We start from the raw sequence: 23,767 nt of genomic DNA on the forward strand, positions 1-23,767 counted from the left end.
ATATGGGGCAGCGGGGGCTGCCGGGAGCCGGAGCGTGACGCACGCGCGGGCCCCACCCCCCGCGTTATGTAAGCGGCCAGCGCGGGGCCGAGGCTCCGCCCCCTTCCGCGTGGGCGTGGCCGCGGCTATCCCGGGTGACCAGCTTTGAGCTCGCGGCCGGAAGTGCCCCCCCCATCGGGGAGCGCCCCCCACCCCCGCCCCCTGCCCGCGCCTGCGCGGGGCCGCTGCGGGCGGGAGCCTCGTTCTCGCTGAGGGCATCCCGGCCTGAGGGGCACGGAAATGGAGTGGAGAGTTCTCTCTTCCAGCCCCCGTGTGTGCAAGCTCTCGGCCGCCCGGCGTCTTCAGAACGCAGCTCAGTTCCTCGTAACTTTCAGTAGGGAAGAGCTGGACCCTGATGTCCGTAATACAGTCCCCAGTTCTCACAGATCTGTTTGTGAAAAATCCTCCTGAAATAGCTCTAGAGGAGCCCGGGCTTTTAACTAATAAACATTTTAACTAATAACTGATACTTCACGGTAGATTGGCATCATGGCCACCTTTGACTTTCGCTCTCGGAAGGAGCCAGATGTGCAGATCCTGGAGAGCTGGACGCAAAAAAAAAAAAAAAAATCAAACTTCATCAGGCCAGTTCTTTTATGCTGCTAACCCATTGCCTTTTAAAAATGTTTATAAACATGCGTGTAAACAGAAATATTTACAAACATGTCTGTAAAGTTACCAGCGTTATCTTTTAGAATTCCACAGCAGGGCCAGTAACCGGAGTCAAAGGTCGTCTGAGGTGCAGTGAGCAGCTGAAAAGCTGCCCAGAAGGCACCGGATAAAATCATTCAATATCCAAAGTGGGCACTGCTGTTCACCCACCTGGCTTTGCCAGGCGAATGTCCAGCAACCTAAGGCTTTACAAACGCAAGAGTTGAAGTTTAAAACACAAACACCCGCAGCCACCTGCTTCAGGCAGAGAGGGAAGAAATTAAAACGACATACGGAAGGAGAAGTGCCATAACAACACTTCCCGTTTATATCCTCCCACCTTCTAGCAATCTGTGCTTTAAGGCTTTTCTGGGACAAAAATAACTATATTTGATGGCCATTTCTTCACATTTTGATTCTATTTATGCCCTTAGCTTGTACGACACCATGACAATGCGTTTTACAGTTTCAGTGCATGCAACCTGAAAAACATTTACTTTCGTTTTCAATGTATTGCCAGATAAGGACAAGGGGCACAAAACAATGCGTTAGTAGAAATGGCAAGTAATAATTTCTGTTTATTTATACTGTTTGTGGACAATATACTCATGTCCTTTATAAAACAAAGCTGCAGTGTAAATTTTCCTCCATTTAAAGCGATTCCACACTTCTAATTATCCTTGCTATTATTTTTCTTTATTGACAAGAAAATCACAGAATTTAAGATCTGGACCCCATATGGATCTACATAACAAAAGTATAAAGATGTTTTTGATCTGTTGTGTATTATTTTCTAGCAATTTTTTAAAATTGTTGCTAAGAATAGAGCAAGGTTTGCAAAGACTAGAGGTTTGCATGATATTGTCCTCAAAAGTAACACCTAAGTCAGGCTTCCTTTGTTTATGAATAGCCACAGCTGTTTGACCCTCAGCAATCTGGAATTCCACTGCTCAACAATTTTTTGTTGCAATTAATTTCTTTCAATAGCACTCCAACTTGACTGGTTTTAAGACTATCCCAGCAAATTTCTAATAGAGGAAACTCCCCCCCTTTTTTTTTTCTTCTTCAGTGTAGACTTACCTATTTAAGATGGTTCATGAAAGAGTTTTGTCCTCAAACACCTCTATTAACACCCTCTACCTGCTGAGCCTACAGGCTTTCTGTTCCTGATGAGTCTGAAAAAGATTTTTGCAAAGGCTGAAAAAATAACAAATTATCTTTTCTTATTCTATTGCACTTATCTTAACACAGCTTGATTTTTTGTGTATGTGTAACTTCGTGGGTCCTGTTACTGTGCGGTTTAATCTTTCTAAGTTTTAAAGAATTGAAAAGACTAAACAAAAACCCAGTCGCTGCCTTGCCTATAGGCAGTTAAGTCTGCAAGGAACTCCTTTCAATTTCCTTTGTAAAAATGCTTCCTCATTTTTCTGTTCTACCCCCCTAAGCTAAACATCATTGATTTTTCCGTGTACTCTTAATTAGAACCAATATGTGGAAAGAAATCAACACAGCTTTGCAGAGCTGTGTTTGTAGCAAACCGAAACCTGTATTTTATGTTATTTTTAGTTTCATTTCGATAGCACTGATCTGTGTTTACTTACACACAACAAAAGCCCTTTTGTGTTCCTAAGGTGATGTGTGCATTTGGATTTGGATCTACAAATGACACCCGTGGGCTGCTGGAGCTAACACCACTGAGGTTTAATTGCTGCCAGTCATTGTTCTTACGGTCAAAATTGGGACCTCAGCTGCTTTTTGTCATGCTTGAGGAGTTTCACGATAAATTGCACCATTTTTTCTTTCAGTATGGAAAACCCAGAATTCCTGAGGAGCATGGAATGCTGTTGCTCAGAAAGGAAAATAATAGACTTTCACCATTCAACCTGTTCAAAAAACTGTATGCCAGCAGCTAATACAGTAAGTTTCATTGCTAAATCTTATTTTTAATAAATGCATTAGCTCTCCTTTCATGTAGAAATGCCTTCGGGTTACCCCGTCAAACCTGTATCGTGGCAATTAACACCAACACCAGGTAATGGACATACCAGCCGGGAAACGTCCGGGCCCAGCCTGCAAGGTCAAGGGCTAGAACTTTCCCCCGCTCCACCCCGCCCGAGGCCGGCCCTTTCCCCACCTATTTTACCGAGAAATCGCCAAACACCGCCTCCCGTTCAGGTGACGAAGGCGGAACCTCACGGACAAACCACCACCCCCCCAGCCGCCATTTTACGGCGCCAGCCGCGCTCGGCGGCCGCAGCGGCCCGGGCCAGCCCGTGCTGCCCGAGGACCTCGGCCCGTGGGGTCCGGGGGGCGGTGGCGGCACCGGCCGGGCGGCGCCGGGGGGGCTCGGGCGGGGAACGGCGGGACCGCACCGGGGGGGCCATTCCCGTGACCGGGGAGAGGCGGGGAACGGCTTTGGGGCACGAGCTCCTTCTTTGCTCCCCGTTCTCGCTCCCAATCCAAACGCAGGCCTGTTCGCAATCCCGTTACGGAGGCGATCGGCCCCGCCCCGCTCCCGTACCACCGGCCATGACCGAAAGCACCGGCCCCCGCCGCCGCCCCGGTCCCGCCCCTTCCCGCGGCGCCTGCCCAATGGGCGCGCAGGCCGCCGTTTAAATGGCGGGGGCGGGCCGGCCCGGGCCGTTGGTGCCGCCATGGGCAGCGCTGAAGGCACAGGTAGGGCCGGGCCCGGAGGGCTCCGAGCGCGGCTCGCTGGGCCCGGCCCTGCGGGGTCCTCGGTGGGGCGGGTCCCCTCCCGGGGCAGCGGCCGGCAGGGTGCCCGCAGAGCCGGGGGAGGCGAGCCGAGCCGGAGATCTTCCTTCTCCCTCATCACCTCCCGCTGCTCGCATCGCTGGCACCATTTTATTCAGCTCTTTAAAGCTGTCGTTTTCTTACGTTACGGATTTTTAAGCTCTTTGCGTTAGCCTTCCCCTCTTTTATCTTTATTCCTTTCCTGGCGATACTTTAAACTTAATAAAGCTACAGATGAATAGCAGTTCAACAGCCTGAAATGTGGGAGGTGCTACTTTAACCTTTCATGCATCTGAAACTTAGTGATGTCTGGAACTGATGGAGGAGTGGAGGAATGGAAAAATAACACTCCTGTGTACACAAGACTGAAAACCGTACAAATTAGTTTCAGTTGTAGTAGTTCTACACTTTTTCTTTCCAAAGTTGACTTACGCCTCCTCCAGTAAATTAAAGTTCTTAATACCTGTTAAAATACGTGTCCTTCAAGACACTTTGAACTCAGGACTCAATGTCTGGGGAAAATCAGGATATTAGTGCACAGGTCATTGTGCTCAACAGAGTGCTTGGCAGGACCACATCTGTATTCTTCCAATCCTTAAATAATTAAAGTAGAATTTACTTTTCATGAGGAGTATTTACATTAGCTGTGATATCATTGCCTAAGACTATTAGAGAGCCTGGGTTCGTAAGAGAAGATTTTTTCCAAAAATGTGCTTGTCATTTCTGATCACTGATAGATGGCGTATCACAGCTTGGTGTGTTAAGGTCTTGAGGGTTTGGAGTTCCTGGCTATGAGACCAGATTCAAATTTGTTCTTCATTTCATGGGAAAACAAACAAAACAAAAAATCCCCAACACCTGCCTAGCCTGTGGTACTTCAGTGCCTTCACCTCCCAAGTCCAGCTGGGCTATGCTTGCAGTTGGACAATATTTCATATTTTGGATGGGATAGCCTCCTGGGTTTGACCACCTCTGGTGGAGTCAGAGACACGTACAGAGGTTACCTTTCACTGTAAATAACCATGTCTTTATTTCTGTCTTTCAGTTCTGACTTTAATGTTTTTCTTTTAAATAGATTGGGTTGATGTTGCCAATGATCTTTTAAGGACCTGTCAAATAAACCAGCACATAAAGCATCTCTCAGAATGCAATGCTGATGTGTTTGTTCATCTTTATGAGTCAATCTTAGGAGAAGTAGTACCAGGTAGGAATGATAATTGCTAAATCTGATTTTTATTTTTGTCTCTGCGTATTTTGTAGCTAAATAAAATTGCAACTTGTAAAACTTCCTACAGATGTAGGGATTTAAAGTATTTGTGCCCTTCCAAAGACAAAAAGAAAAGATTGTCGTTCTTTAAGAAGATTTAAGTAATATTGGCCAATTTTATTTTAACTTTGGACTGCTATGAATGGCAGCTATGAGGAGAGCCACAACAAAACTCCTGTAAATTAGGCCTTGAAAGCTGTTTGTGGGCATAATTCATTTGAAGGCTGTGAACTGGCTCATTTTATCTCACAGCAGTGTTAACACTGAAGTTTGCTCTCATAAAATGCTTAACACTTACAGTCTGCTAAGAGCTGAGCTGTCCTTTAACCCTGCTTTAACCCAACTCCACTGGACTTCAGTGACAACAACGAAGCAAAGGCTATCCAATTGTCTTTGTTTATAAACTGTTAAGTGTAGGAAGTGTCAGACTACTAATAGCAGAAGATTTTAAGAGCCCCTGTTGAAGGTAGAAGTCCTGTTAAATGTAAGCACAGAACTAAAAATAATGTTGTTGCTAATTAAGTAGAATATTTTGCAATGCAATTAGTGTGTGACAGGGAAAGAAGAAACCCTAACACAAACTGCAGTCCCAGTCTGATGATCTGAACTAGGTGTGTGTGCTGGCAGTGGAGGAGAAATGCTTTAGTAGTCTCTGTTTCTGAATTTAATCCTGATAAAACCCTCACATCTTCCAAGGGGCGTTCTAAGTTTGTGCTCACTATTTATAAAAGATTTTGTAGGACCATAAGCCACGTTGGGCTTTGCACCAAGAACACAAGGTACTGAACAGATACTAGCTTGTAAGCAGAAATTAGTTTCATTAAGGTACTTGCAAGAAGCTAGCCATTAAAATCTATTCTTTATTTTAAATAGATTTCATTGCTACTCCCAGAAGCCAAGAAGATGATGCACATAATGTACAAGCAATAATAGATTCCCTGGCACTGGATTATTTGCAGGTCAGCTTGTCTCACATCACAGGTAAGTGCTTGGTTTAATGAGACAAACACAGCTGAATATCTGTGTGGTTTAATTTGAACACTTTAAGAACCAGATGTTACACAGTTTGCTTTCATACTTGCATGGAATATCTTCTTATAGTAGTGGATGTCATCAGAACACTGACCCATTGCCTTGGACATCAGGTTATAAATTGAAACAGCAAGCAGAGAATAAATGAGAGAAAGGAATGTTAAAGTTAACATCCAGCCATTCTTCATTTGGCTGCCAAAGTGTTACCTGAAATCTGTTACTGGCTCAGGCTTAGACACTGGGTTTTAAGACACGACCCTGGAGTTTCAAACGTGTTACTATATTTTTAAAGTTGTCGAGTAAAGAGTTGAACTGTGTTGTGTTATCTATTATCTGTACACAGATAATGGCTTTCCCTGAGTATTCCTGTGTGTGGTCTCACATAGCATAACCTGCATGAAGGAAAACTGCTTGATTAGAAGTATCTCTGACTTGGTGCCTATAAACAGTGGCTGGTGTTTGCAATCCTGCTGCCACTCCATAGACTGCTTCATGCTATAGTTTTATGTATAGGAAAAATATTAGATACCAATTGTCCCTGAAAATATCCCAAAACATTTATTTTTTGAGTGTGGAAGCAGCTTCTGCATCACTGAACTTTCACTTATTAAAACTGAAAAGATGCAAATTTAGAGCACTTAAAATAAACTTTAAGCTTGCTTGTATAGCCATAGATAAGTGGCCAGGTGTCTTCTGAGCTGACACCTTTACAAGGATTTCCAAGCACTCTTCTGCAGAAAATGCCTGCTTTTGAGAATTTTTCTTCCGTGAAGTACTGATTACTAATATGTGTCATTACCTTCTCTTAAGGTGAGAACATTGTGAAAGGAGACAGGGAATCTATCAGAAACCTCCTCGAAATATTTGATGGTTTGTTAGAGTATCTTAGAGAAGTCAGTGAAGCATCTTCTCAGACTGGAGGTGAGATGTAAACCCAAAGTGTTTCCAATGTAGCAAAGATTTATTTGGGATTTTTTGTTACTTATAACCTTGACAATGGAGAGAAGAGAAAGACGAAACTGACCCTGGGGGAGGAAATTTCAGTAGTGAAGCTGAATGTTTGCATTCGCTATTTTCGTAAACAATAATAAAATAGATCATTTCTCCCAAAGCTTACATAATGTTTTTGCTTCATTCTTGTGGCAGAAATCTGCTCCAGACAATTCATTCTTTGTTAGTTGCTTTTCAGCCTGTAAGTCAAATAATTTTGGATTAGGATTCAAATGTTGGCTTTAATTGGAACAATGAGCAAATGTCCCTTTTACTTCCTAGCAGATGGGGGGGGTGACAGCCTTTCCTGGGAGGTGGGTCTTGGGAGTGGATCCATAGCAGGGGTTATTTTGAGGAAATGGGAGGAGAAGCAGCTCAGCCCTGCAGAGGCATCTGGCTGCAGGCAGTACTGGTCTCTGAGCTGATAAGAGCTGTCACCAGTGGCTGTTGCACTCTGTGAGAAGGGGGGAGCACTTGGTGCCTGAGCTCCCTCCTGACCCTGTTCCAGAGTGGAAAGAAGGAAGAGGGCAGTAGGAATGTTCAGTGCCTGTACTGCTTTTCCCTTCCCTCAGACTGCCAGTCTTGCTACCCAGTGGCCATTAGTGGCTCAGATTTTCCCAGCTGTCAGTCCACAGTTTAATTCTTTTGAGGAAGAAGAAAGGTTTATTAACAAGGGGATATATGGTAGTGGTACAATTTTTCAAAATTTACCGTCAAAGTTGCCCCACGTCCCCTACACCTCTCTCTTCCCCCTCGCACCTCATGGGGAACATTGCAAGTCATCATTTTAGATAAAACACTACAATGTCCATATTACACATAAACTGTTTTGATGATATTAGAAGTAGCACCTGTTAGTTTATAGGTGAAGTAGTTTTTCTGAAAATAGTTACCTCTTGGTAATTAACAGCTGAGATAAATGCACTGTCCAGTGATGAAATTCAAATTGCATCTCAAGAGCAGCTGGAAAGCGCTGCTGATCAACTTACACAACACACACTGCTCTCATCAGCTGAAAGGTAAGAACAATTCTGAATATCTGCTTTCACACGGTGATTGACTGTCTTTGTGTATCTGTAGAGAAATTAGCAGGTTTTTTATAGTATAGACCCCTCCTGATTACATATCCCAAAAGGAATGTGAGGTGACTCCCCTGGTTGGGCTAAAATTACATCTGGAACTTCTTTTGCCCTTGAAGAGCTGCTGGTCTTGTTTCCCTTAAGTTTAATTTTTATGTGGAATAAAACTACTTGAAAACTTTGATCAGTTTTAAAGACTGTATTTTAAAGACTGATTTGTTAAGCTGAGTTCAGTTTGTGCTTGTGTCTCCTGCTCTGGTTTGCTCCGTGGCAGCAGGGCCCTGTCCTGCACGGCTCCTCGGCAGCTCCATCTCGTGGGCTGAACGTGCAGAGGCTGAGAGAGGAAATATCTCATGGCTTTATGTTCCCCTTAGGTCCCAGTCAGAATATTTTATTCTAACTTGTGATACAGACGGCTCAGAATCTACCAGTGAGTTAATTAAACTTGGAGATACTGCTTATTCATTTTCCAAGAGAGGGGAAGGTAAGTTTGGGTGAGAAAAAATTTTAAGGTTCTTCTGTATTAGGACTTCTAGGATTTTTTTTGTTTGTTTCCTGTTAAAAAGTTACTTTTCTTTCACATAAATACCATTTTAAATCTTTATTTTAAAAAACTCCAGAAAACCCACAATAAGCAAATACATCTTGCTGAAGTCAAAATTTCTGGAAGTAAATATTCCAGGCATTATTTTTCATGACTCCTGCACTCCCTTACTTGGATAAAATTTTGTTGTTTGAATTCTAATTCAGTTCTAAATATGCATTTTGTTTTGTTCAATAGAATAGTAAAATTCCAAAGACTTTGTTTCACTTGTTGCAGTGTAAGATGTATTATTTAAGATTTTAAAAAGATTAATAGGTTAATTCTTTAAAAAGACTTGTTAGAAGTGTGTGCCCCTTCAAAACTTCATGGATGGCTCTGAAATTAATAATGTGCAGATGACTTAAATGGAGCTCATTCTTATTTCCTATTTTCTATAGGAATATTCCAATTCTTCCTATTCTTATTGATTCATCTCCTCAAGTAGAGGCATAAAAAAAATATTATGAATTATGAACATTTAATTGACTGGAATTACAAATAAGAATTTAACAGACCTGTTTTGCATTTAGTGTGGACTGCTGACACCGAGTAATTAGCAGACATTAAAATTGTCCATCTCAACAGTTCATAGCAAGATGCTTTATAGATTTTAATTTAATCTTTTTAAACATCCACTTCTAGAATTTCAGATGCCTGTACTGTGTGTAGCAGAAAAGGACAGGGAGGTAGAAGAATCTGAAAGCCCAGACACTCTTGCAGCGTTGCCCAGACAGTTCTCAGAAAGTGAAAGGGAGATTGTGAAGGAAAGGGAAGATGGTGAGTATTGATTCTTCTGAAAGCTCATCCACCTAATTTTGATTTAGGAGTCTAGGGAACTAGGGTGGTGTGGAGGAGAGCTTTAGTCATGAATGGAAACACTTTAGTCATGTTTTAAAATAAATTATTTTCAGAAATGGGATATTTTAGTTTCTCAGAGTAGGCAAACATTCATGATCTGGGCTATTTCTGCTTAGCTAAGATTTGGCTTCAGCTGGGCTCTTTTTAATTGCAGTTTGTCTTCTTCTCTTTTGTGGTTCAAAACACTAAAAAGCCCTCGTGGAAGATCCTCACATCCCAAATCATGTTCTCAAGGCTGAAAAATGTTACAGCACTGTCCTGTGCAATCCAACAAAGGTGGCAGCTCACATTAGCTACTAAGACACTTCCCTATATTATGTACACACAATGCACAAAGCACGTTCTGCTTACCCAAATAACACCTCAAGTTCTTTGTATTTGCCTCTTCAGGAGGGATGGAGTCTGTCCATGCTGCTGAACCTCCCAAAGGGAGTCTGAGTGCCAGTGCCACAAAACTGGGGGAGCCCATCCAGCAGGCAATTCCTCTGCTGCCCCCATTCCAGCCCTCGGATCCGGGATGGAGAGATTACCACAGCTCAGACAGACAGGCAGAAGCTCTGGCCTGCAGTCAAGCACTGAACATTCCTACTGTAAGGAAAAACTACCCTTGGATTATTTCATTTTCTTTTAGTAAGCAATACTGCTTTCATTTGAAAACCTCCTGGTTTACTTGCAGAATGGGAGTAGCTGGTTCCTGAAGAACGCTTTAGAATGTGTCACTTTATCTCAGTTCCAGGAATTTTGGATTGTGGATTCATTCTTCACTAAATGTCCAGAGAGGAATTTAGTTTGGGGGGATGTGTTTGTTTTATACATATATACATACACATCTCCACAGTCAATGCAACTGCACAGTTTACAGTATAGTAAACAGAATAATTATAGTGATTATTTATCTTTCTGTAAAATCAGCATTGATTTCCATTTGCAGACAGACCTAATGCACGACCTTCCTGTCAGCAGTCTCCTGTGAATTTATAGAACACATCTTGCTTTTTATTTCAGGTTGAAAAGTCACTTACCCAAAAATTTGATGATGTTTCTGATGGTCTTCCTCTATCAAGAACTATCCCTGGTGAGAAAAAATTTTGCATCTTCTAGGGTAACTCTTAAGTGTTACACTTTTGCATTTGTTTTTACTGGCACCACAAGAAACATTGTTTTGAATCTGCTTTACAGAGAAAAAAAAATAGGTTACTTTTAATCTATTCCATGTACTGGAAAAAAAATAATCCATGTCCCCAATTCAACTCCTTTCTTAGTTAATCCTGTTAAGATGGCCCTGTAGCACAGAAATCTCTCCCAGCAAATAAGTCCCATGGCTGAGCTTATTCTGAGCAGAGAACGATGGACCAAACAAGCCAGTTTCAATTCTAAGAAAAAGCCATTAACTGCTATTGTAGAAAAGGTTTAGAAGCTATTTTTTTCAGTACTCATTTTCTCTGTTGCCTTGGAAACACTGCTTACCTTTTTTAGTTTCCATAGCATTCCCATGACACTGAACATTGAAGACTGGAGAAATTACCAAAATGAATGTCACAACTGGGTAACCACAGTTGCTTTGTCATTCAATGCTCTGAATGATTCGGATCCACAGGCCCTGGCTCACATCTTTTTTTCCTTGTTGCCCATATTAGTAGGCACAGTGCCATTAACTCACCCTTATCTGCTTCTGCAGTGGGAGAGATGCTGGGAGATGATGCCGAGGACCATATGACAAAGGTACATGTTGCATCTTTATTTTTGAAATTTCAGTCAATATTTTTTGATTTCTGCTAATTTGTTTGTTATCTTGTGGCACATTTGGGCTTATTTCAAACCTGCTTTGGACTTTCTTTCCCCAATACACTATCAGTGATGCAGTGTTGTTCGACTGTGATTATGTGCAGTCTGTGACTCATGTCAGTTCTTAGTTCTTCCTGGAGTTGTTTGCTCCAAAATGTACAGAGCCAGCACCCACAGAGTTCTATTTATCACAGCCAGCCAGTTACTGATTATCTCGCTTTTTAATCAAAAATGTAAAAAGCACAGGAGTACAGTCATGTCCTTTCTCTGAAGCGTATCAGCATTCTAAATTAGTGATAATTTGGGGGGGTTTGGCCAATAAAACTTAGATTTACTCATTTTTAAAGATCCCTGAACTGCTTATTATATTCTCACCTATTTTCTTGCATTGTCCTTTGCTTTTCAAAAACGGAATAATGCAAAACCCACAAACTGATCAAGAGTATCAGTCTGTGCCCATAGAAATGTGTCTGTAAAGGAAGTTTCTCTCTCTGGAAACACAGTTTTGCCTTCTGCAACCACAAGAGGTACTCACAGACGTTTCTTGTTCCAGTAGTTTAAACAGCTTTTACTTCTACATTGTCTCTGAACCTCATTTTCCATTGGTGCCTTTCCTAGTATGTCCATGCCAAGCCCAAGTTACTCTAGTTTGAACAGAGAAGTTACCAGGCAGAACTAAACCAGTGCAGCTAAATGGCACAAGGACAAGACTCTTCTCTTTTGGCTTGCTGTGAACCGCAGCTCAGTCTGTACTAAGGGAAATTCAGCTTATTTCCACTACCTGGCATCAGTACCAGGCTGATGAGGTGGAATGTGGAGATACTCATTACCTTAACCTAGACCCTGTTCTGGTTCAGTGGTTTAGCTGTGAACTGATCTTCCATATTTTTGCTAGTCCATTTCTTTAAACATTAATTCTCTAAAGCATGCTATCTGCAGTCAGGAGCCTAGAAATAGAACTGTTTTTATATATCTATACTCACAGGGTTTGGGATGGTTCTATTACAGCATCTCTACTCACATGATCTATGAAACCTTCATTTACTCATTTTCCTAGGTGCCTCTGGTGTGTGAGTCTCCTATATCCACCTCCTCTTTTGCGGAAAAGCTCTCACAACATGCTGAACAAGTAACACAAACTCCAAGACCTGAATCTCAGCACCAGCCTAGAACAACAAGGCAAGTTCAGATTTTTGGTATTGAACCACATTGGCACTTTGATTTCCATGGCCAGCCAGCCCCTACCTCCCTTTTTAAATAAGGTCTTTCTTTCCTTGGCTCTGTGACAGTGAGAGATTAATTCTAACAGATTTTCTCCTGACATGTACTAATTTTGTTAAATATGCTTATAGGTGTTTACACATTCTGCTTTACTTAATCCTATAAAAATATGCTTAGGCAAAAAGTGAACTGGAATTGTGTGGGATAATGCTCGTCGTCAAGTTTTGAGAACAGAAATGAAATCTGTCTTTTCTGCTTTAGCAAATATGAAAATTCCACCACAGATTCAGCTGAAGATTCACTTTCACACAGAACAACAGAGGAGAAGGTGCCTGAGCAGGAGTTTCATGAAAAATCAGAAAATCTGTCTCGCAGGCTGAATGAACTAGATTTAGTAAGTGCAATCTCTTCTTTGTTGAGCTGAACAATGCAGCTTTAGTAATGACAGTGGAGAGAACAAGAATATCAGTGCAATATGATGAAAAGGAAATCTGCAGCTAACACGTGGCTTTAGTTCATTTAGAACATACACACACACAAAAACCCAAAAATCTGTCCCTTAGATGTTGAAGAGAGCTTTGGGTGAGCACACAAGAGAAGAGAAGCTGACAGATGAGGACAGCCTGTCCCAGCACAGTGACAGTGTCATGGACTATGGCCGAAGGACAGCTCGGAGAGGTATCTATCCCTTGTGCCAGTATTGGGATGGAAACAAATATAAAAGAAACCTTTTCATTTAAAGCTGCTACACTGAATTACAGTTAGTAACTAAGTTTTGTATTGCTAGTTCACTTCTATTTTGTCTTTGATCCAAACCTGAGCTACAGTAACCAAGTTTCTGTTTAACACTTAAAAAACCGGGGTAAAACTTTGTGGGGGAAAAAAGATTAGAAGGCAAACACAGCTGCAGTGACAAATGTATAGAAAGTGGGGGGAGGGACAGAATACAAGCTCACAGGACTGTGGTTCTGAAATGAGGGCCTAGTCACAATCCACTTCACTGTGTCTCAGATACTCAATGAATGATCTTTCCCTACAGACACATCACGTCCAAGGTACCCAGGCAGGCCACGGTCCCTCTCTCCAACCTCACCCTCATCTCAGCACCAGGAACGTAAACTCTGTGGTCGTGTCACAGGCCAAATAAAGACAATATGCAGCCACCTGCAGGAAGAAAGGGATGAAAGAACAAGAAAAACAAAGGTAGTTTTTAGATTTGACACCAACAGTTACACTAAAACCCCGAGAACAGAACACTTTTATGTACTGGGGGCATCTGGTCTCCTTTCGTTATCGTATGCTGTTTTATCTGTAGCTTGCCGAGGAAGAGACTGAAACCCCAAATTTTACAAAAAAGACTTTAAAGTGGAAGAAGCGACTTTGACCCATGCAACAAACAGGTTAAGAAGGTGACTGTATGGCCTGATTATTTCCTCTGACGAGTCCTTTTATTTTTGTTTTCTAGCTGGTCACTAAAGCTTATGAAAATGAGCTAAGAAATTTTGAAGCGAGGGAGAAGCACAGACTTTCCCAGCTCAGAGAAGCTGCCAAGGAAGTGGTAGGTGATATACTGTGGGGATTGCTGGTTGTGTTTTGTTTCGTTGATTTTTCTTTTAAATTTGTCTAGATGGTCTGTCCAGGCACTTTTGGGTACAAAGCCTCCTTGACTTCCAGTGTTACAGTTACAACACTGTACAACTGAAGTAGTAACTTACTAATATTAGGTGCTGCAGAAGAGCTAAGGTTATGCAATAATGAGATTTAACCTTTATTTGAACCCTGACCTGCATTTTGTAAATTCTGGTCTTCTGGAGAATCCAATGCAGTATGTCCAAGTTCTCATTCTAAAGTCTGAAAGACATATTAGTTCTGATGGCCAAACTCTTCTATCAGTGTTTCCCTTCTCATACCTGTTCTCCATCTGTTTCACATCTGCTCCTAAGGAACAAGAGTACAAAGAAAACGTCTTTCAAGAACCTCCAAAAGTGTCTCAGCCAGTGAAAGTTTATTCTAGAAAAACCACACCTCAGTATCCCAAATACAGCCAGTGGATTCCAAAACGAGGGATCGTGAAGCCAAAGCAAGCAGCTCCAAGTAAGAACTGCAAAACTATACTTGGTGGAAAACTGGCATCTTTTGAAAGCATGTGTTGAACTCCAAGAAAAAAGGCACCAGTCCAACATATACCAGTCAGCTGTAGCATTTTCCCTTCTTCTGACCTCTATATGTCTGGATTTTTGTTAGGGAAGATAATGCTTTAAGTAAATGTAAATCATCAGTGCACAATCAAATTGTGACCCATTTGCTACTTCCTTAAAATCCCTTGGATTATTTTCAGGGCTTGTTTCCATTGCTGCTCCTCCTGTGCTTATTCCACTACAGTCTGAACTCTGCTTTTGTTATTTTTCTGAGCATGTATCAGATTTATAATTGGGCCCGTGGCTTGAGCTGGACCATGTACAGGTCACAGAGCAGGATCTGTCAGGATCCTGCCACTGTGGTGTTAATGCTGCCACTGGATCTGCTGAGCAAGTGATGCTCCAAGAAAGCCAAGGTGCAAATCCTAGGCCCAGTTTTAGTAACCAGCACTCTGCATGCCTATGGATAAGATCACCAGACAATCCCCTACATACATGGATGTTGCTCAGCTACACTGCCTTATTTTTTTCCACTTTTTGAAGGCCATATACTTGGTAAATACCCTTTTGTTTCATCTCCCCATCATCTCTTCCTGCCAGAAAGATCAAAGATGTAATGGGAATGAGCTGGGTGCAAACCAGTTTATTTTGCACCTGTTTACTTGACCTGGATCTGTCATTGCCACTGCTGTGCTGGCTTTATTTTAAGTTGCTGCAACCAGAGAGTGAGAGAAAAAGCAATCACTGATTAGTGGTGGTCAGAACCACATGAAGAAAGAAGGGGATACTTGTCTTAGTTGGATGGGGTGGTGGTAGGGAAATGAGCTATAAAATCAATCCTTCAGAGAAAACAAAAGATAGGGATTGCTTTCTCTGCTGCTGTACTGGCAGGATGCTATGTCCTGCTGGGCTTAGCTTGACATGGTCATTTTATACAGTGTTCAGTGTAAAATATTTCTTGACTTTGGCTGATGCAGTCCGCATGAATTTACAATTAAATGTATTCTCCAGGGATTTATTGCTTACCTCTTTCTTTATCTTACAGTGACAATAAGAGACAATGACCTCCTCTTGCAGCTCCTGGAGGAGTTTCCCCACCTGCACATTTCCCCCCATACTCTGAATAAAATGTGGCAGCGGCAGCTTGCACAAACTGCACACCTTAAGGCACCTTCTGGCAGACCTAGACCAAAACTCCTGAATGAGGTGAGTGTTCTCATTCTTACCTGCTGAATGTCAGCAGAGATTCCCTGAGAGGGCACCTGCACACCACTGCACAACGTGAAAGGATGTTCTGTTAAATAGGGATGCACAGATTTACATACACAGGTTCAGCTTTTCATCAGCCACTTGAATATTATGGCCCTTTTTTAATACTGGTTTCTCAAGTACTGCCTAGGGTTGCTATTGCTTTTTTCAAAGCATTTTGTAGTTTCCACTGCTAGTTCTGAACAGTCTTTTAGTTTAAAAGTGAGTTATGAGATGCAAAAGTTGATTTAACTTATACAAGGCAATTCTCAACCCAAACCCCAAAACATAGCAGAGGGGCAATATTTAAACCTGCTATAAAGGACAGCTTATCCTGAAGCATGATGCAAGTAATTAGCTTTTCTTTTAAACCTCCAGGTTGAACAAGCCTTGAAGAAACAGGAGCTGCTTGCTGCAATTATTAAGAAAGATCAAGATCACAGCAAGAGACTGGTATGTTCTTTGTAGACTGCAGAGGTTTCACATGGAGCTATCTAGAATGCATATTCCCAGATCATGAAAGTGGCTTTTTTGTCTTATGACAACTTAATGCTTTTTGACTAGCTGTGGTCTCAAAATGCAACATTATCTGTTTGTTGTGCAGCTACTGGGGTCATGGGAACAGAATATTATTATTATTACTACTACACTGCATTGGTGCTCTAAAAGGTAAAACAAATTCTAAAAGAGGAGGAGAAAGGTGAGGTTGTGTGGCAGCTCCCATGACTCCTCAATTCTGTACTGCCATGACTTTGCTACATCAGTGGCGGTGAACGCTTTAAACTGTGACTGCAAAGCTGGGCTGTGGAGGTCCTTAGTAAAGGACCCTAATTAGCAGTGATTAACAAAGCTCTGCCTGCAGGAGTATCTGTTGGCAGTTTGGGGGTCTGACAGCTGCCGCTCTCCCTTTAGCAGGAAATCAAGCTGCGCGCCTACCGCCAGAAGTGGGCTCAGAACAAGGTGACAGAGAAGCGGCAGCAGGTGGCCCGGGCCAGGAAATACTACGAGGATTACAGGGCCCAGCTCCGGGCCAAGCTGCTGCGGGCCAGGACACGGGAGGAGAAGGTGAGGATGAGGAGTCTTGCTCTGGTCCTGGCAGGACCCCAGTGCTGAGGTCCTGTAGTTCAATGCTGCAAGTGCAGTGACCAGAGCACAGAGCCAGGATGAAGTGGTTGATGGGTCAAAGCCACGGATGAAACGGTTCCTTCTCTGGAAATGTGGATCCAGTGCAGGGCAAACCGCTGCGAAACAAGAAAGGATGATTTATGGGGCTAAGAAGAGAGAAAGGGTGAAGTATCAGTGTGGAAAAACAGGGCTGGTAACATGAGAAATTGGGGAAATGAGTTTTCAGAAACAGTAGGATTAAGAAGTTGTTCCTACAGTCACCATCCAAAGAAAACAATCTAAATCTTCAGTTAAGGGAACTGATCAAACAGGCAGCTTTGTTATTCAGTTGTGTTTGTTAAACAGAGTGGACTTTGTGACAGATATGATCTAATTAGGGCTGGACATCAGAGTGAGAGAAAGCAAGGAGAGTTATTACACTCCGCAAGAGCTGATACACAGTTGTCGCCTTTCAAAATAAAAGATTAGAAGTTTACTGCATAATCCACTGGTAGGGATTTGAGAACTGTTTGCCTCAAGCTGTGAGCTGCAGCTGGTGAGTGTTCATTTGGAGAAATGGAAAGCCTGAGTCCAGGCTGGATTTCCTGCTGCTGGAAACCTGGATGAAGGTCCTGAAATCAGACTGCAGACTACAGGGTGGGTTGTAAATCACAGTGCATGTTCAAAGGCCCTGGCTTGCACAGTTGGGTCATCTGACTAAACTGACATGAAAAATTATTTTATCTATCAAAATTTCAGCTAAATGAGTAATACAAATCCAGCTTAGCTGTATCTGCACCACCATTTCTAGGTACATAATTGTGCTTATTCATGGGCTGTGGCCTATTCTCATGTAACCACCATTCCATCAGGAGATAAAGCAGCCGAGAAATGTAAATTTATACTACAAAGTTCCTGGGAAAGCTTCAGGTTTGCTTTTTTTAATTGCTGACAGATACTTAAAAACTTATTTGAGGAAGGCCTAGAAATTCAGAAGCAAAGACTGAGGGACCTGAGAGTTTATGCTCAAGAGAAGCGTGATGAGCAACGGAGAGAGCACCAGATTGAGCTGGAGTCTCTGGAGAACTACTACAAAGATCAGGTAAAGCTTCATCTGCATCAGGCAGATCCTTTTTTCCCCACTTAGAAGTCATTCTTGAGTTAGTACAACTCACTCAACTCACACTCAACATGTTCTGTTTAGTTTTCCATGCTAGCAGAAGCTATATCTCAAGAATTCCAAGAAATCCAAACCAGAGAGAAAGCACAAGCACAAGTAAGTATTCTTAATTTTTTCCAATTTGTCTTTTCTTTTTGCATGCTGTGGCTAATGTCAGTATTTTCTTTAGATGCTACAGAAAACAAGAAGAGAACTGAGATCAAAGATGGAAAAGGAAATACAGCAACTGCAAGCAGCAATCTTGCACAATGATGATGACACCTTTTTTCAAGAACTAGAAGCAGACAGACTGAGATCCAGACTTCAGATTGCTTCTTTCCAGTACAGCCAAAGCCACTTCTTCTAACACTTGGTAAATGTCACTGGCTGAGAGATGACCAGAGTCTTTGAGAGCTGTTTCACTCTAAAGTATCTGTTCTGTCGTTTTGACCTGTCAGGGGCATAGCTGCTGGGATCTGGGATCTCCACAGCACTATTATGATCACCAATAAAGTTTCTGAATTACTTTTTACCTTCCTAGCAAGGCTGGGGTGATGTTGGGCTCTTCCTAGAGAAAGCTGGGATGAAGTCAGAGTGCTTTAGTGAAGTTTTCCTGGTGGAACAGTTGGATGCTGAGGCTCCTCTGCATCTGTGCTGGGGCTGTTGCTGCTAAGCCATTCTAACACCCTTAGCCAAAAATCACAGATTGGAAAGCTCACAAAGCACAAGATCTTTAAAAGAACATCAGAGGTTCAGGTTTCCTGTGAAAGGCCAAGTTAGAGAATGCCTGCAATAAACCTGACATAAATAACTGGGACTACAAATACATTAAGCAAGGGAAGACTCCTCCAGTTGTGTTTGCAGTGGTGGTGTTGCTGGCTTGATAAAATATGGAGGCATAGAAAATACTCTTTCTATGCATTGGGAAAAGTAATTTGAAACAAAAAACAAAGCAACTTCTTCTAAAGCTGTACATGATGAGCTTCTGCATGATGTGAACCCTGGGAAGGAGCTGTGGACACCGTTCCTGATCTTCCACAGGGCCACACTCACAAGTGCAGCCTGATGACTCCTTCACACTGACACAACCAGAATTAAAGAATGATTAAATATTTCACCAGTCAGCTTTTACCTTGCTTCCAGGCGGAGCAGGAGCTGACAGCAGGCACTGCACCTTGTAGCATCTTCCAGTGCTATAAACAGCGCAGTGCCCAGCAGGAAATCCAGGCTTCACCAGCCAAACACTGTGGAGGTGCCAACACTGAGGGATGAGACTTAAACTGAGAACAATTACATAAACCCAAGCTGATCCTAATGAAGTCTATTACTGATACAGAAGTGCGACTCTTAATTAGTTTATCTTGGTAGTAGAAGAGTTCTTAAAATTGCTGTGTGAAGTGATACAGGAATACTGGATTTAATTGCACTGTGCATACAATATTTAAAGTCTCTGATGGAACTGGCAACACACAGAGAATTCATACTCCTGCACTGAAAAAAGAGCTAAACATAAAAAAACCCCAACATCTGAAGGAGCTTCTTTTACAGATCAAACAAACCAGCCAGCTGTTACAGCATGCAATACCTCAAAAATACACCAAAACCTCTCCACAGAACCACAAACGCAAACCCTGATTTGTACAAACCTTTTCAGGGAGCTGCTGTAAGCCTGGCTAACTTGAAGCCTTTAAGGGACAATATTTATCAGCTAAGTTGATGAAACTTAGCAAGTCTTGACCAGATTTGCCTTCACTTCCCTCAAGGAAGACGGTGTAGCTTTGCTGAGCGTTGAGAGGAGACATCTGTTCACCAGTGCTGAGATAAAATCCTGGCCAAGACACGCCAGTACCTGGGAGCCAGAAGTAAGACCTGCTGTGTTGGACTAGAACATTCAGCACACTCCTCACTGTAGGTAACAGCACCTAGGAAGTCACCAAGTTTCAAGTATTTTCTTCTGAAACAAAGTTGAGTTACTTAAAAATGACATTGTTACGTTTAAAAGATTTGATTAAGAAAAACTTAAAACTTTTAAAACCATTGATGCTGTGACAGTGCAAACAGCATACAATTTATTGCTCAACTTCTGCATGGGTACATACATTAAGTACTTAAAAACCATTTTATACAGATTTTTTTTTTGTTAAAGCTCATGTAACAGCTGGGTGAAAATACAATGATACCAACGCTAAAACACTCTGTAATAAATACAATGGAAATGATAAACTAAGAACTGTCAGTTTGTGGAGGAGTAATTACATTTGTATAAACTAATTACAACTACAGACAAAGCTCTGAGGATGTGTAGAGCCAGGAACCTACTACATAGTGTAAAGTACAACAAATGGCACCTGTTAACTGTGTGGTGCTGTTTAAAAAGATGCTACATCGAGCTGGAGGATGGTGCTGTGACAGAGGAGCAAAGCTTGAACTTCCATCAATGCAGCCTTTTAAATGCACCAGGAGTTCAGTACAGATGTAGTGTTGTAGAACAGGAATTTCAAAACAGCTTGTGTGCTCTGGACTTTAGTACAACACAAAAATTTGGTACAAATAAATCAGTTTAGGGAAACTGAACCTATGTGCAAAAAAAAAAAAAAAAATTAGAATACATACTGTACAAAGCACCATTACAAAACTCTTTACACCGAGAAATTAAATCCTCTGAAACTCAACTGTGAACTGTATATTTGAAATCTACAAAAGTCACTGTTCATAATTAAACATTCATAATGAAAAGCAACAGCATAAAACCATGATGTGACATCTCTCTAAACAACTAAAGACTGGATAAAGTAAAACCCAGTAAGAGGGACACATTGAAATAAATATTCACATTAATCATGGGGTGAAAGTCCAAGGTTAAAATGCAATATTAGGCTTAGCACCTTTTTGAGGGGAAAGTAGCTGACATGTTCTTGAAACAAAATTTTGGAAAGGAATCAACCCTTTACCACTTTCAGATAAACATCTGACTGGGTGATGAGGTGCTTTAGTTAAAGCTCTCAGTCTTTATGAAGGTAGAAAGGCACTCAAAATACTTGGTATATTCATCCTCATCTGTCAGCTACGGAAAGTTCAATGCAGATTTGTCTAGTTTTGCCTATAATATATTAAATTTACAATATCTGTGGCAGTTAAAAAAAATTCTCAATGCCATACCAAAATGTTTGGTAGGAAAACAGATGTACTGCTAAGGCTGCTGTGAAAATGAATGTAGTATCAGCTGATCTCAGTCTTTTTTGCAGAGCTCATCTCCTCTCTCCTCAAAGATGCTTTTATGACAGCAAGGTGACCATAACTATGCATTCAATAATCCACCAGCCAGATTTTATATTTGCCATGTTCCATGATCAGGGAGGCTGCAGCCACAGCCTGGGCAAGCACAGGGGGATTAAAAAACAACAAAAAAATCACTTTTATCAGTTCTATGACACTGGGGTCTCTCCTGTGAACAGTCACAAGAACCTGGCTGTAAAACCCCTGCAAGAGGCACTCACACCCCTCACAGCTGGCAAGGGCTGAGCAGAGGCTTTGGGCAGGGCTGGAGCTGTGGCCACAGGCAGCATTTGAGTGACCAGCTCTGGGCAGGAACCTCCCCAGAGCTGCCCAGGCACAGGGCAGAGTCACCTGAGAGCTCTGAAGCGGGGAGCCCAGCAGGGATGCAAAAGCACCAGCCCTTCAACAGGAGTGCAATAGGCCAGTGAAATGAAAAAGCTCTGATGTATTTCAAACCTGGCTGTCTCTTGGCTTTCTGTTTACATCCCTAAGTAGCCTCATCCTGCAGCCAGCCCAGGAAGGGAAGCAAGTCCCTTGGAACAAACCTGCCAGCAACAGCTGTACAAAACAAATAATCAACGTGTGGATTTGGCTCACCAGCTTCTTACCACAATTCTGTAACAGCAGGCCCTTGCCCACTGCTCTAACACACCACATCCAGTAGTAGTTTACTCACTGTGGCTGTCAGACTTGGCAGAGCAAAATTTAGTTCAAGCTGCACAGAACAGAGAGCAAATGAGCTGGTTCACTGTGACTTCCATGCAAACATGGCACAGCCGGTTACATCCCATCCCTTTAGCATTTTCAACACCTTTGACTTTCTTCTCGTTGGCAGTCAAAGAATTGTGCAGATTTTGATGATTAATTGTAACCTAAGTTACAAAAACACAACATTGATTGGAAAAAAGCTGCTACTTACTCCAAATATTCTCAGGGCTGAGAGGAGAATGGCACTGTCTCTGAAGCAGCCTGATTTATCCACACACCACGAGCAGATCAGACAGATCTCAACTGAGAATTTCCAAACTAACGTCAAAGTTCAGTTCCCTCTACTGGTAGTGCATTTTATTCCCCTTTGAAGAGATCAACCCATGCTATAAATCATATATATACTTACTTCCATCCCTACAATCAATAAATTATGTGCTCTTACAACCTCATTTCCAAAGCACATTACACATATTTCAGTCAATACACCATTTTTCCTTAGTCGTAACTAAAACCCACATGTCATGAGCAGCTGGACAAAGATTACAACATGTTTTACCTGATAAATCTTTAGCATCAACAAATACAGAATATGATTTGGCTGCATTCAAACAAACTTTGGTTGACTGGACAGGATGGATTCTGGAACAAACTGCTGACAGGCTTCTGCTGGCAAAAGCCCATCAGTGCTTCGACAGCTGAAAAACGCAGTGCTTCAATTTAAGGTCAAAAGCAACAAAAAATACCCTTGACAGACTCGTTAGAAAAATGCTGTTTAAAAAAAAAAAAAAAATCAGAAACATCTACTGTTCATTAAGAAAAGGTTCTTCCACGTGTAAACACAAGGACTGTACCAAATACAGTCTGTGTCACTCACTAGAAATTCTGCTGGAGGAATCTGACAAGTGATATAAATAGGACCCCAAAACATCATATTCAGAATTCCTGTTTGAAAAATATTTAAAAAAAAGCCCCTGTGGCAACATTTACCTGGAATTTACATTGCAGAATATACTGGTTTACTATAAGAAAATGCAGTTAACATGTAAGTGGCTTTCATTAAAAAGATTAATGATTCTTTCAGCCAATTTTACGCAAAGTTAGAATAATCCAAAATATTTTTTTTTTCCAAAAATAGCAGGTATAATGCTGTTCAGTATCATACACTTAAAACAGGCTGAAACGTGACTTGTACCGACTGCTGAAGTTGTGTCTTGGTATCTGAGAATAGAAATCAGGTAGGCAAATATAATAGATTACCTCTTACAAAAATAGTAGTAGTCTTTAAGTATAGAATACTGCTTAACTGTTGAAATGTAGGAAAAGTCAGCATTCTGTATGTTCAAGATATTAGTTTTTAATAGCAGCTGAATGATCCCATGGCAGGAACCACAGGACTTATTTTCTTGAAATAAAAAATTTAAAAATAAAAAAAAAAAAAAAAAAAAAAAAAAAAAAAAAAATTCCAAAAGTTGTCCTTTCCCTCCCAGTGTCCTAGTGTAGAAAAGGGAAAGTTTCCTGTATTTCAAGCATTTCTTGAGTCTTGGCTGAGGGAAGGAAGGGCTTTCTGGCTGACAGGAGTATAAATAGAGGCTGGGAGAGGCTGGGAGGGTCATTCCACAGCAAAGCCACAGGTCTCCTCGATGGCCGTGAGCAGCTTCTCGTAGAGCTTCTCGTAGCTCTCGTACGCGGGAATGTCGATCCTGTTGAAGCTGGGGGGGGACAGAGAGAGGTTTGAGCTCTCCAGCCATCACTGCCAGGCTTGTCACAGCTCCCTGAGCTGCAAATGGTGCCAGCAAGGCTTGAGGAGACCAGGCAGCTCCATTAAACAAAAGCCATCTCCAGGACTGACACCTCTGCTGCTCCCTAAGGGACAGC

At 41.9% G+C, this 23,767-nt stretch overlaps 2 protein-coding genes across 5 annotated transcripts in view; one reads left to right on the forward strand and one right to left on the reverse strand.

Moving 5' to 3' along the window:
* The first annotated feature begins 3,255 nt into the window (after nt 1-3,255).
* On the forward strand, nt 3,256-20,135 carry CEP95 (centrosomal protein 95). 4 transcript variants are annotated; one of them, XM_040081389.2, is made up of 23 exons: nt 3,256-3,366; nt 4,517-4,645; nt 5,582-5,689; nt 6,551-6,661; nt 7,641-7,749; nt 8,184-8,293; nt 9,035-9,169; nt 9,641-9,840; nt 10,256-10,325; nt 10,929-10,972; nt 12,093-12,214; nt 12,518-12,650; nt 12,820-12,934; nt 13,296-13,459; nt 13,722-13,814; nt 14,200-14,350; nt 15,440-15,600; nt 16,021-16,095; nt 16,555-16,707; nt 17,702-17,848; nt 17,951-18,022; nt 18,096-18,278; nt 19,669-20,135. In XM_040081389.2, exons 1-22 carry the CDS (start codon nt 3,345-3,347, stop codon nt 18,270-18,272), a joined length of 2,601 nt encoding a protein of 866 aa, XP_039937323.1. In that variant the 5' UTR covers nt 3,256-3,344; the 3' UTR covers nt 18,273-18,278; nt 19,669-20,135. The 4 variants fall into 4 exon arrangements, with proteins under 4 accessions (XP_039937323.1, XP_039937324.1, XP_039937322.1 ...); XM_040081390.2 differs by having other exon boundaries at nt 19,673-20,135; XM_040081388.2 differs by lacking the exon at nt 19,669-20,135 and having other exon boundaries at nt 18,096-18,437.
* The window catches only part of SMURF2 (SMAD specific E3 ubiquitin protein ligase 2), a 60,376-nt gene continuing 56,540 nt past the window's right edge, over nt 19,932-23,767 (reverse strand). The window contains exon 19 of the mRNA XM_040081392.1: nt 19,932-23,601. Coding sequence (XP_039937326.1) covers nt 23,502-23,601 — 100 coding nt within the window. The 3' untranslated portion in view covers nt 19,932-23,501. The remainder of the gene's footprint in view (nt 23,602-23,767) is intronic.

The sequence above is a fragment of the Hirundo rustica genome, chromosome 18 (genome assembly GCF_015227805.2).
Source record: "Hirundo rustica isolate bHirRus1 chromosome 18, bHirRus1.pri.v3, whole genome shotgun sequence".
NCBI lineage: Eukaryota > Metazoa > Chordata > Aves > Passeriformes > Hirundinidae > Hirundo > Hirundo rustica.

What these genes read in the sequence shown, in the direction of transcription:
- CEP95 (XM_040081389.2), top strand. Translation starts at nt 3,345, where the DNA reads ATGGGCAGCGCTGAAGGCACAG. An exon ending in GGGCAGCGCTGAAGGCACAG is followed by an intron (nt 3,367 to 4,516) that starts GTAGGGCCGGGC and finishes TCTTTTAAATAG; the next exon opens with ATTGGGTTGATGTTGCCAAT. An exon ending in CTTAGGAGAAGTAGTACCAG is followed by an intron (nt 4,646 to 5,581) that starts GTAGGAATGATA and finishes TATTTTAAATAG; the next exon opens with ATTTCATTGCTACTCCCAGA.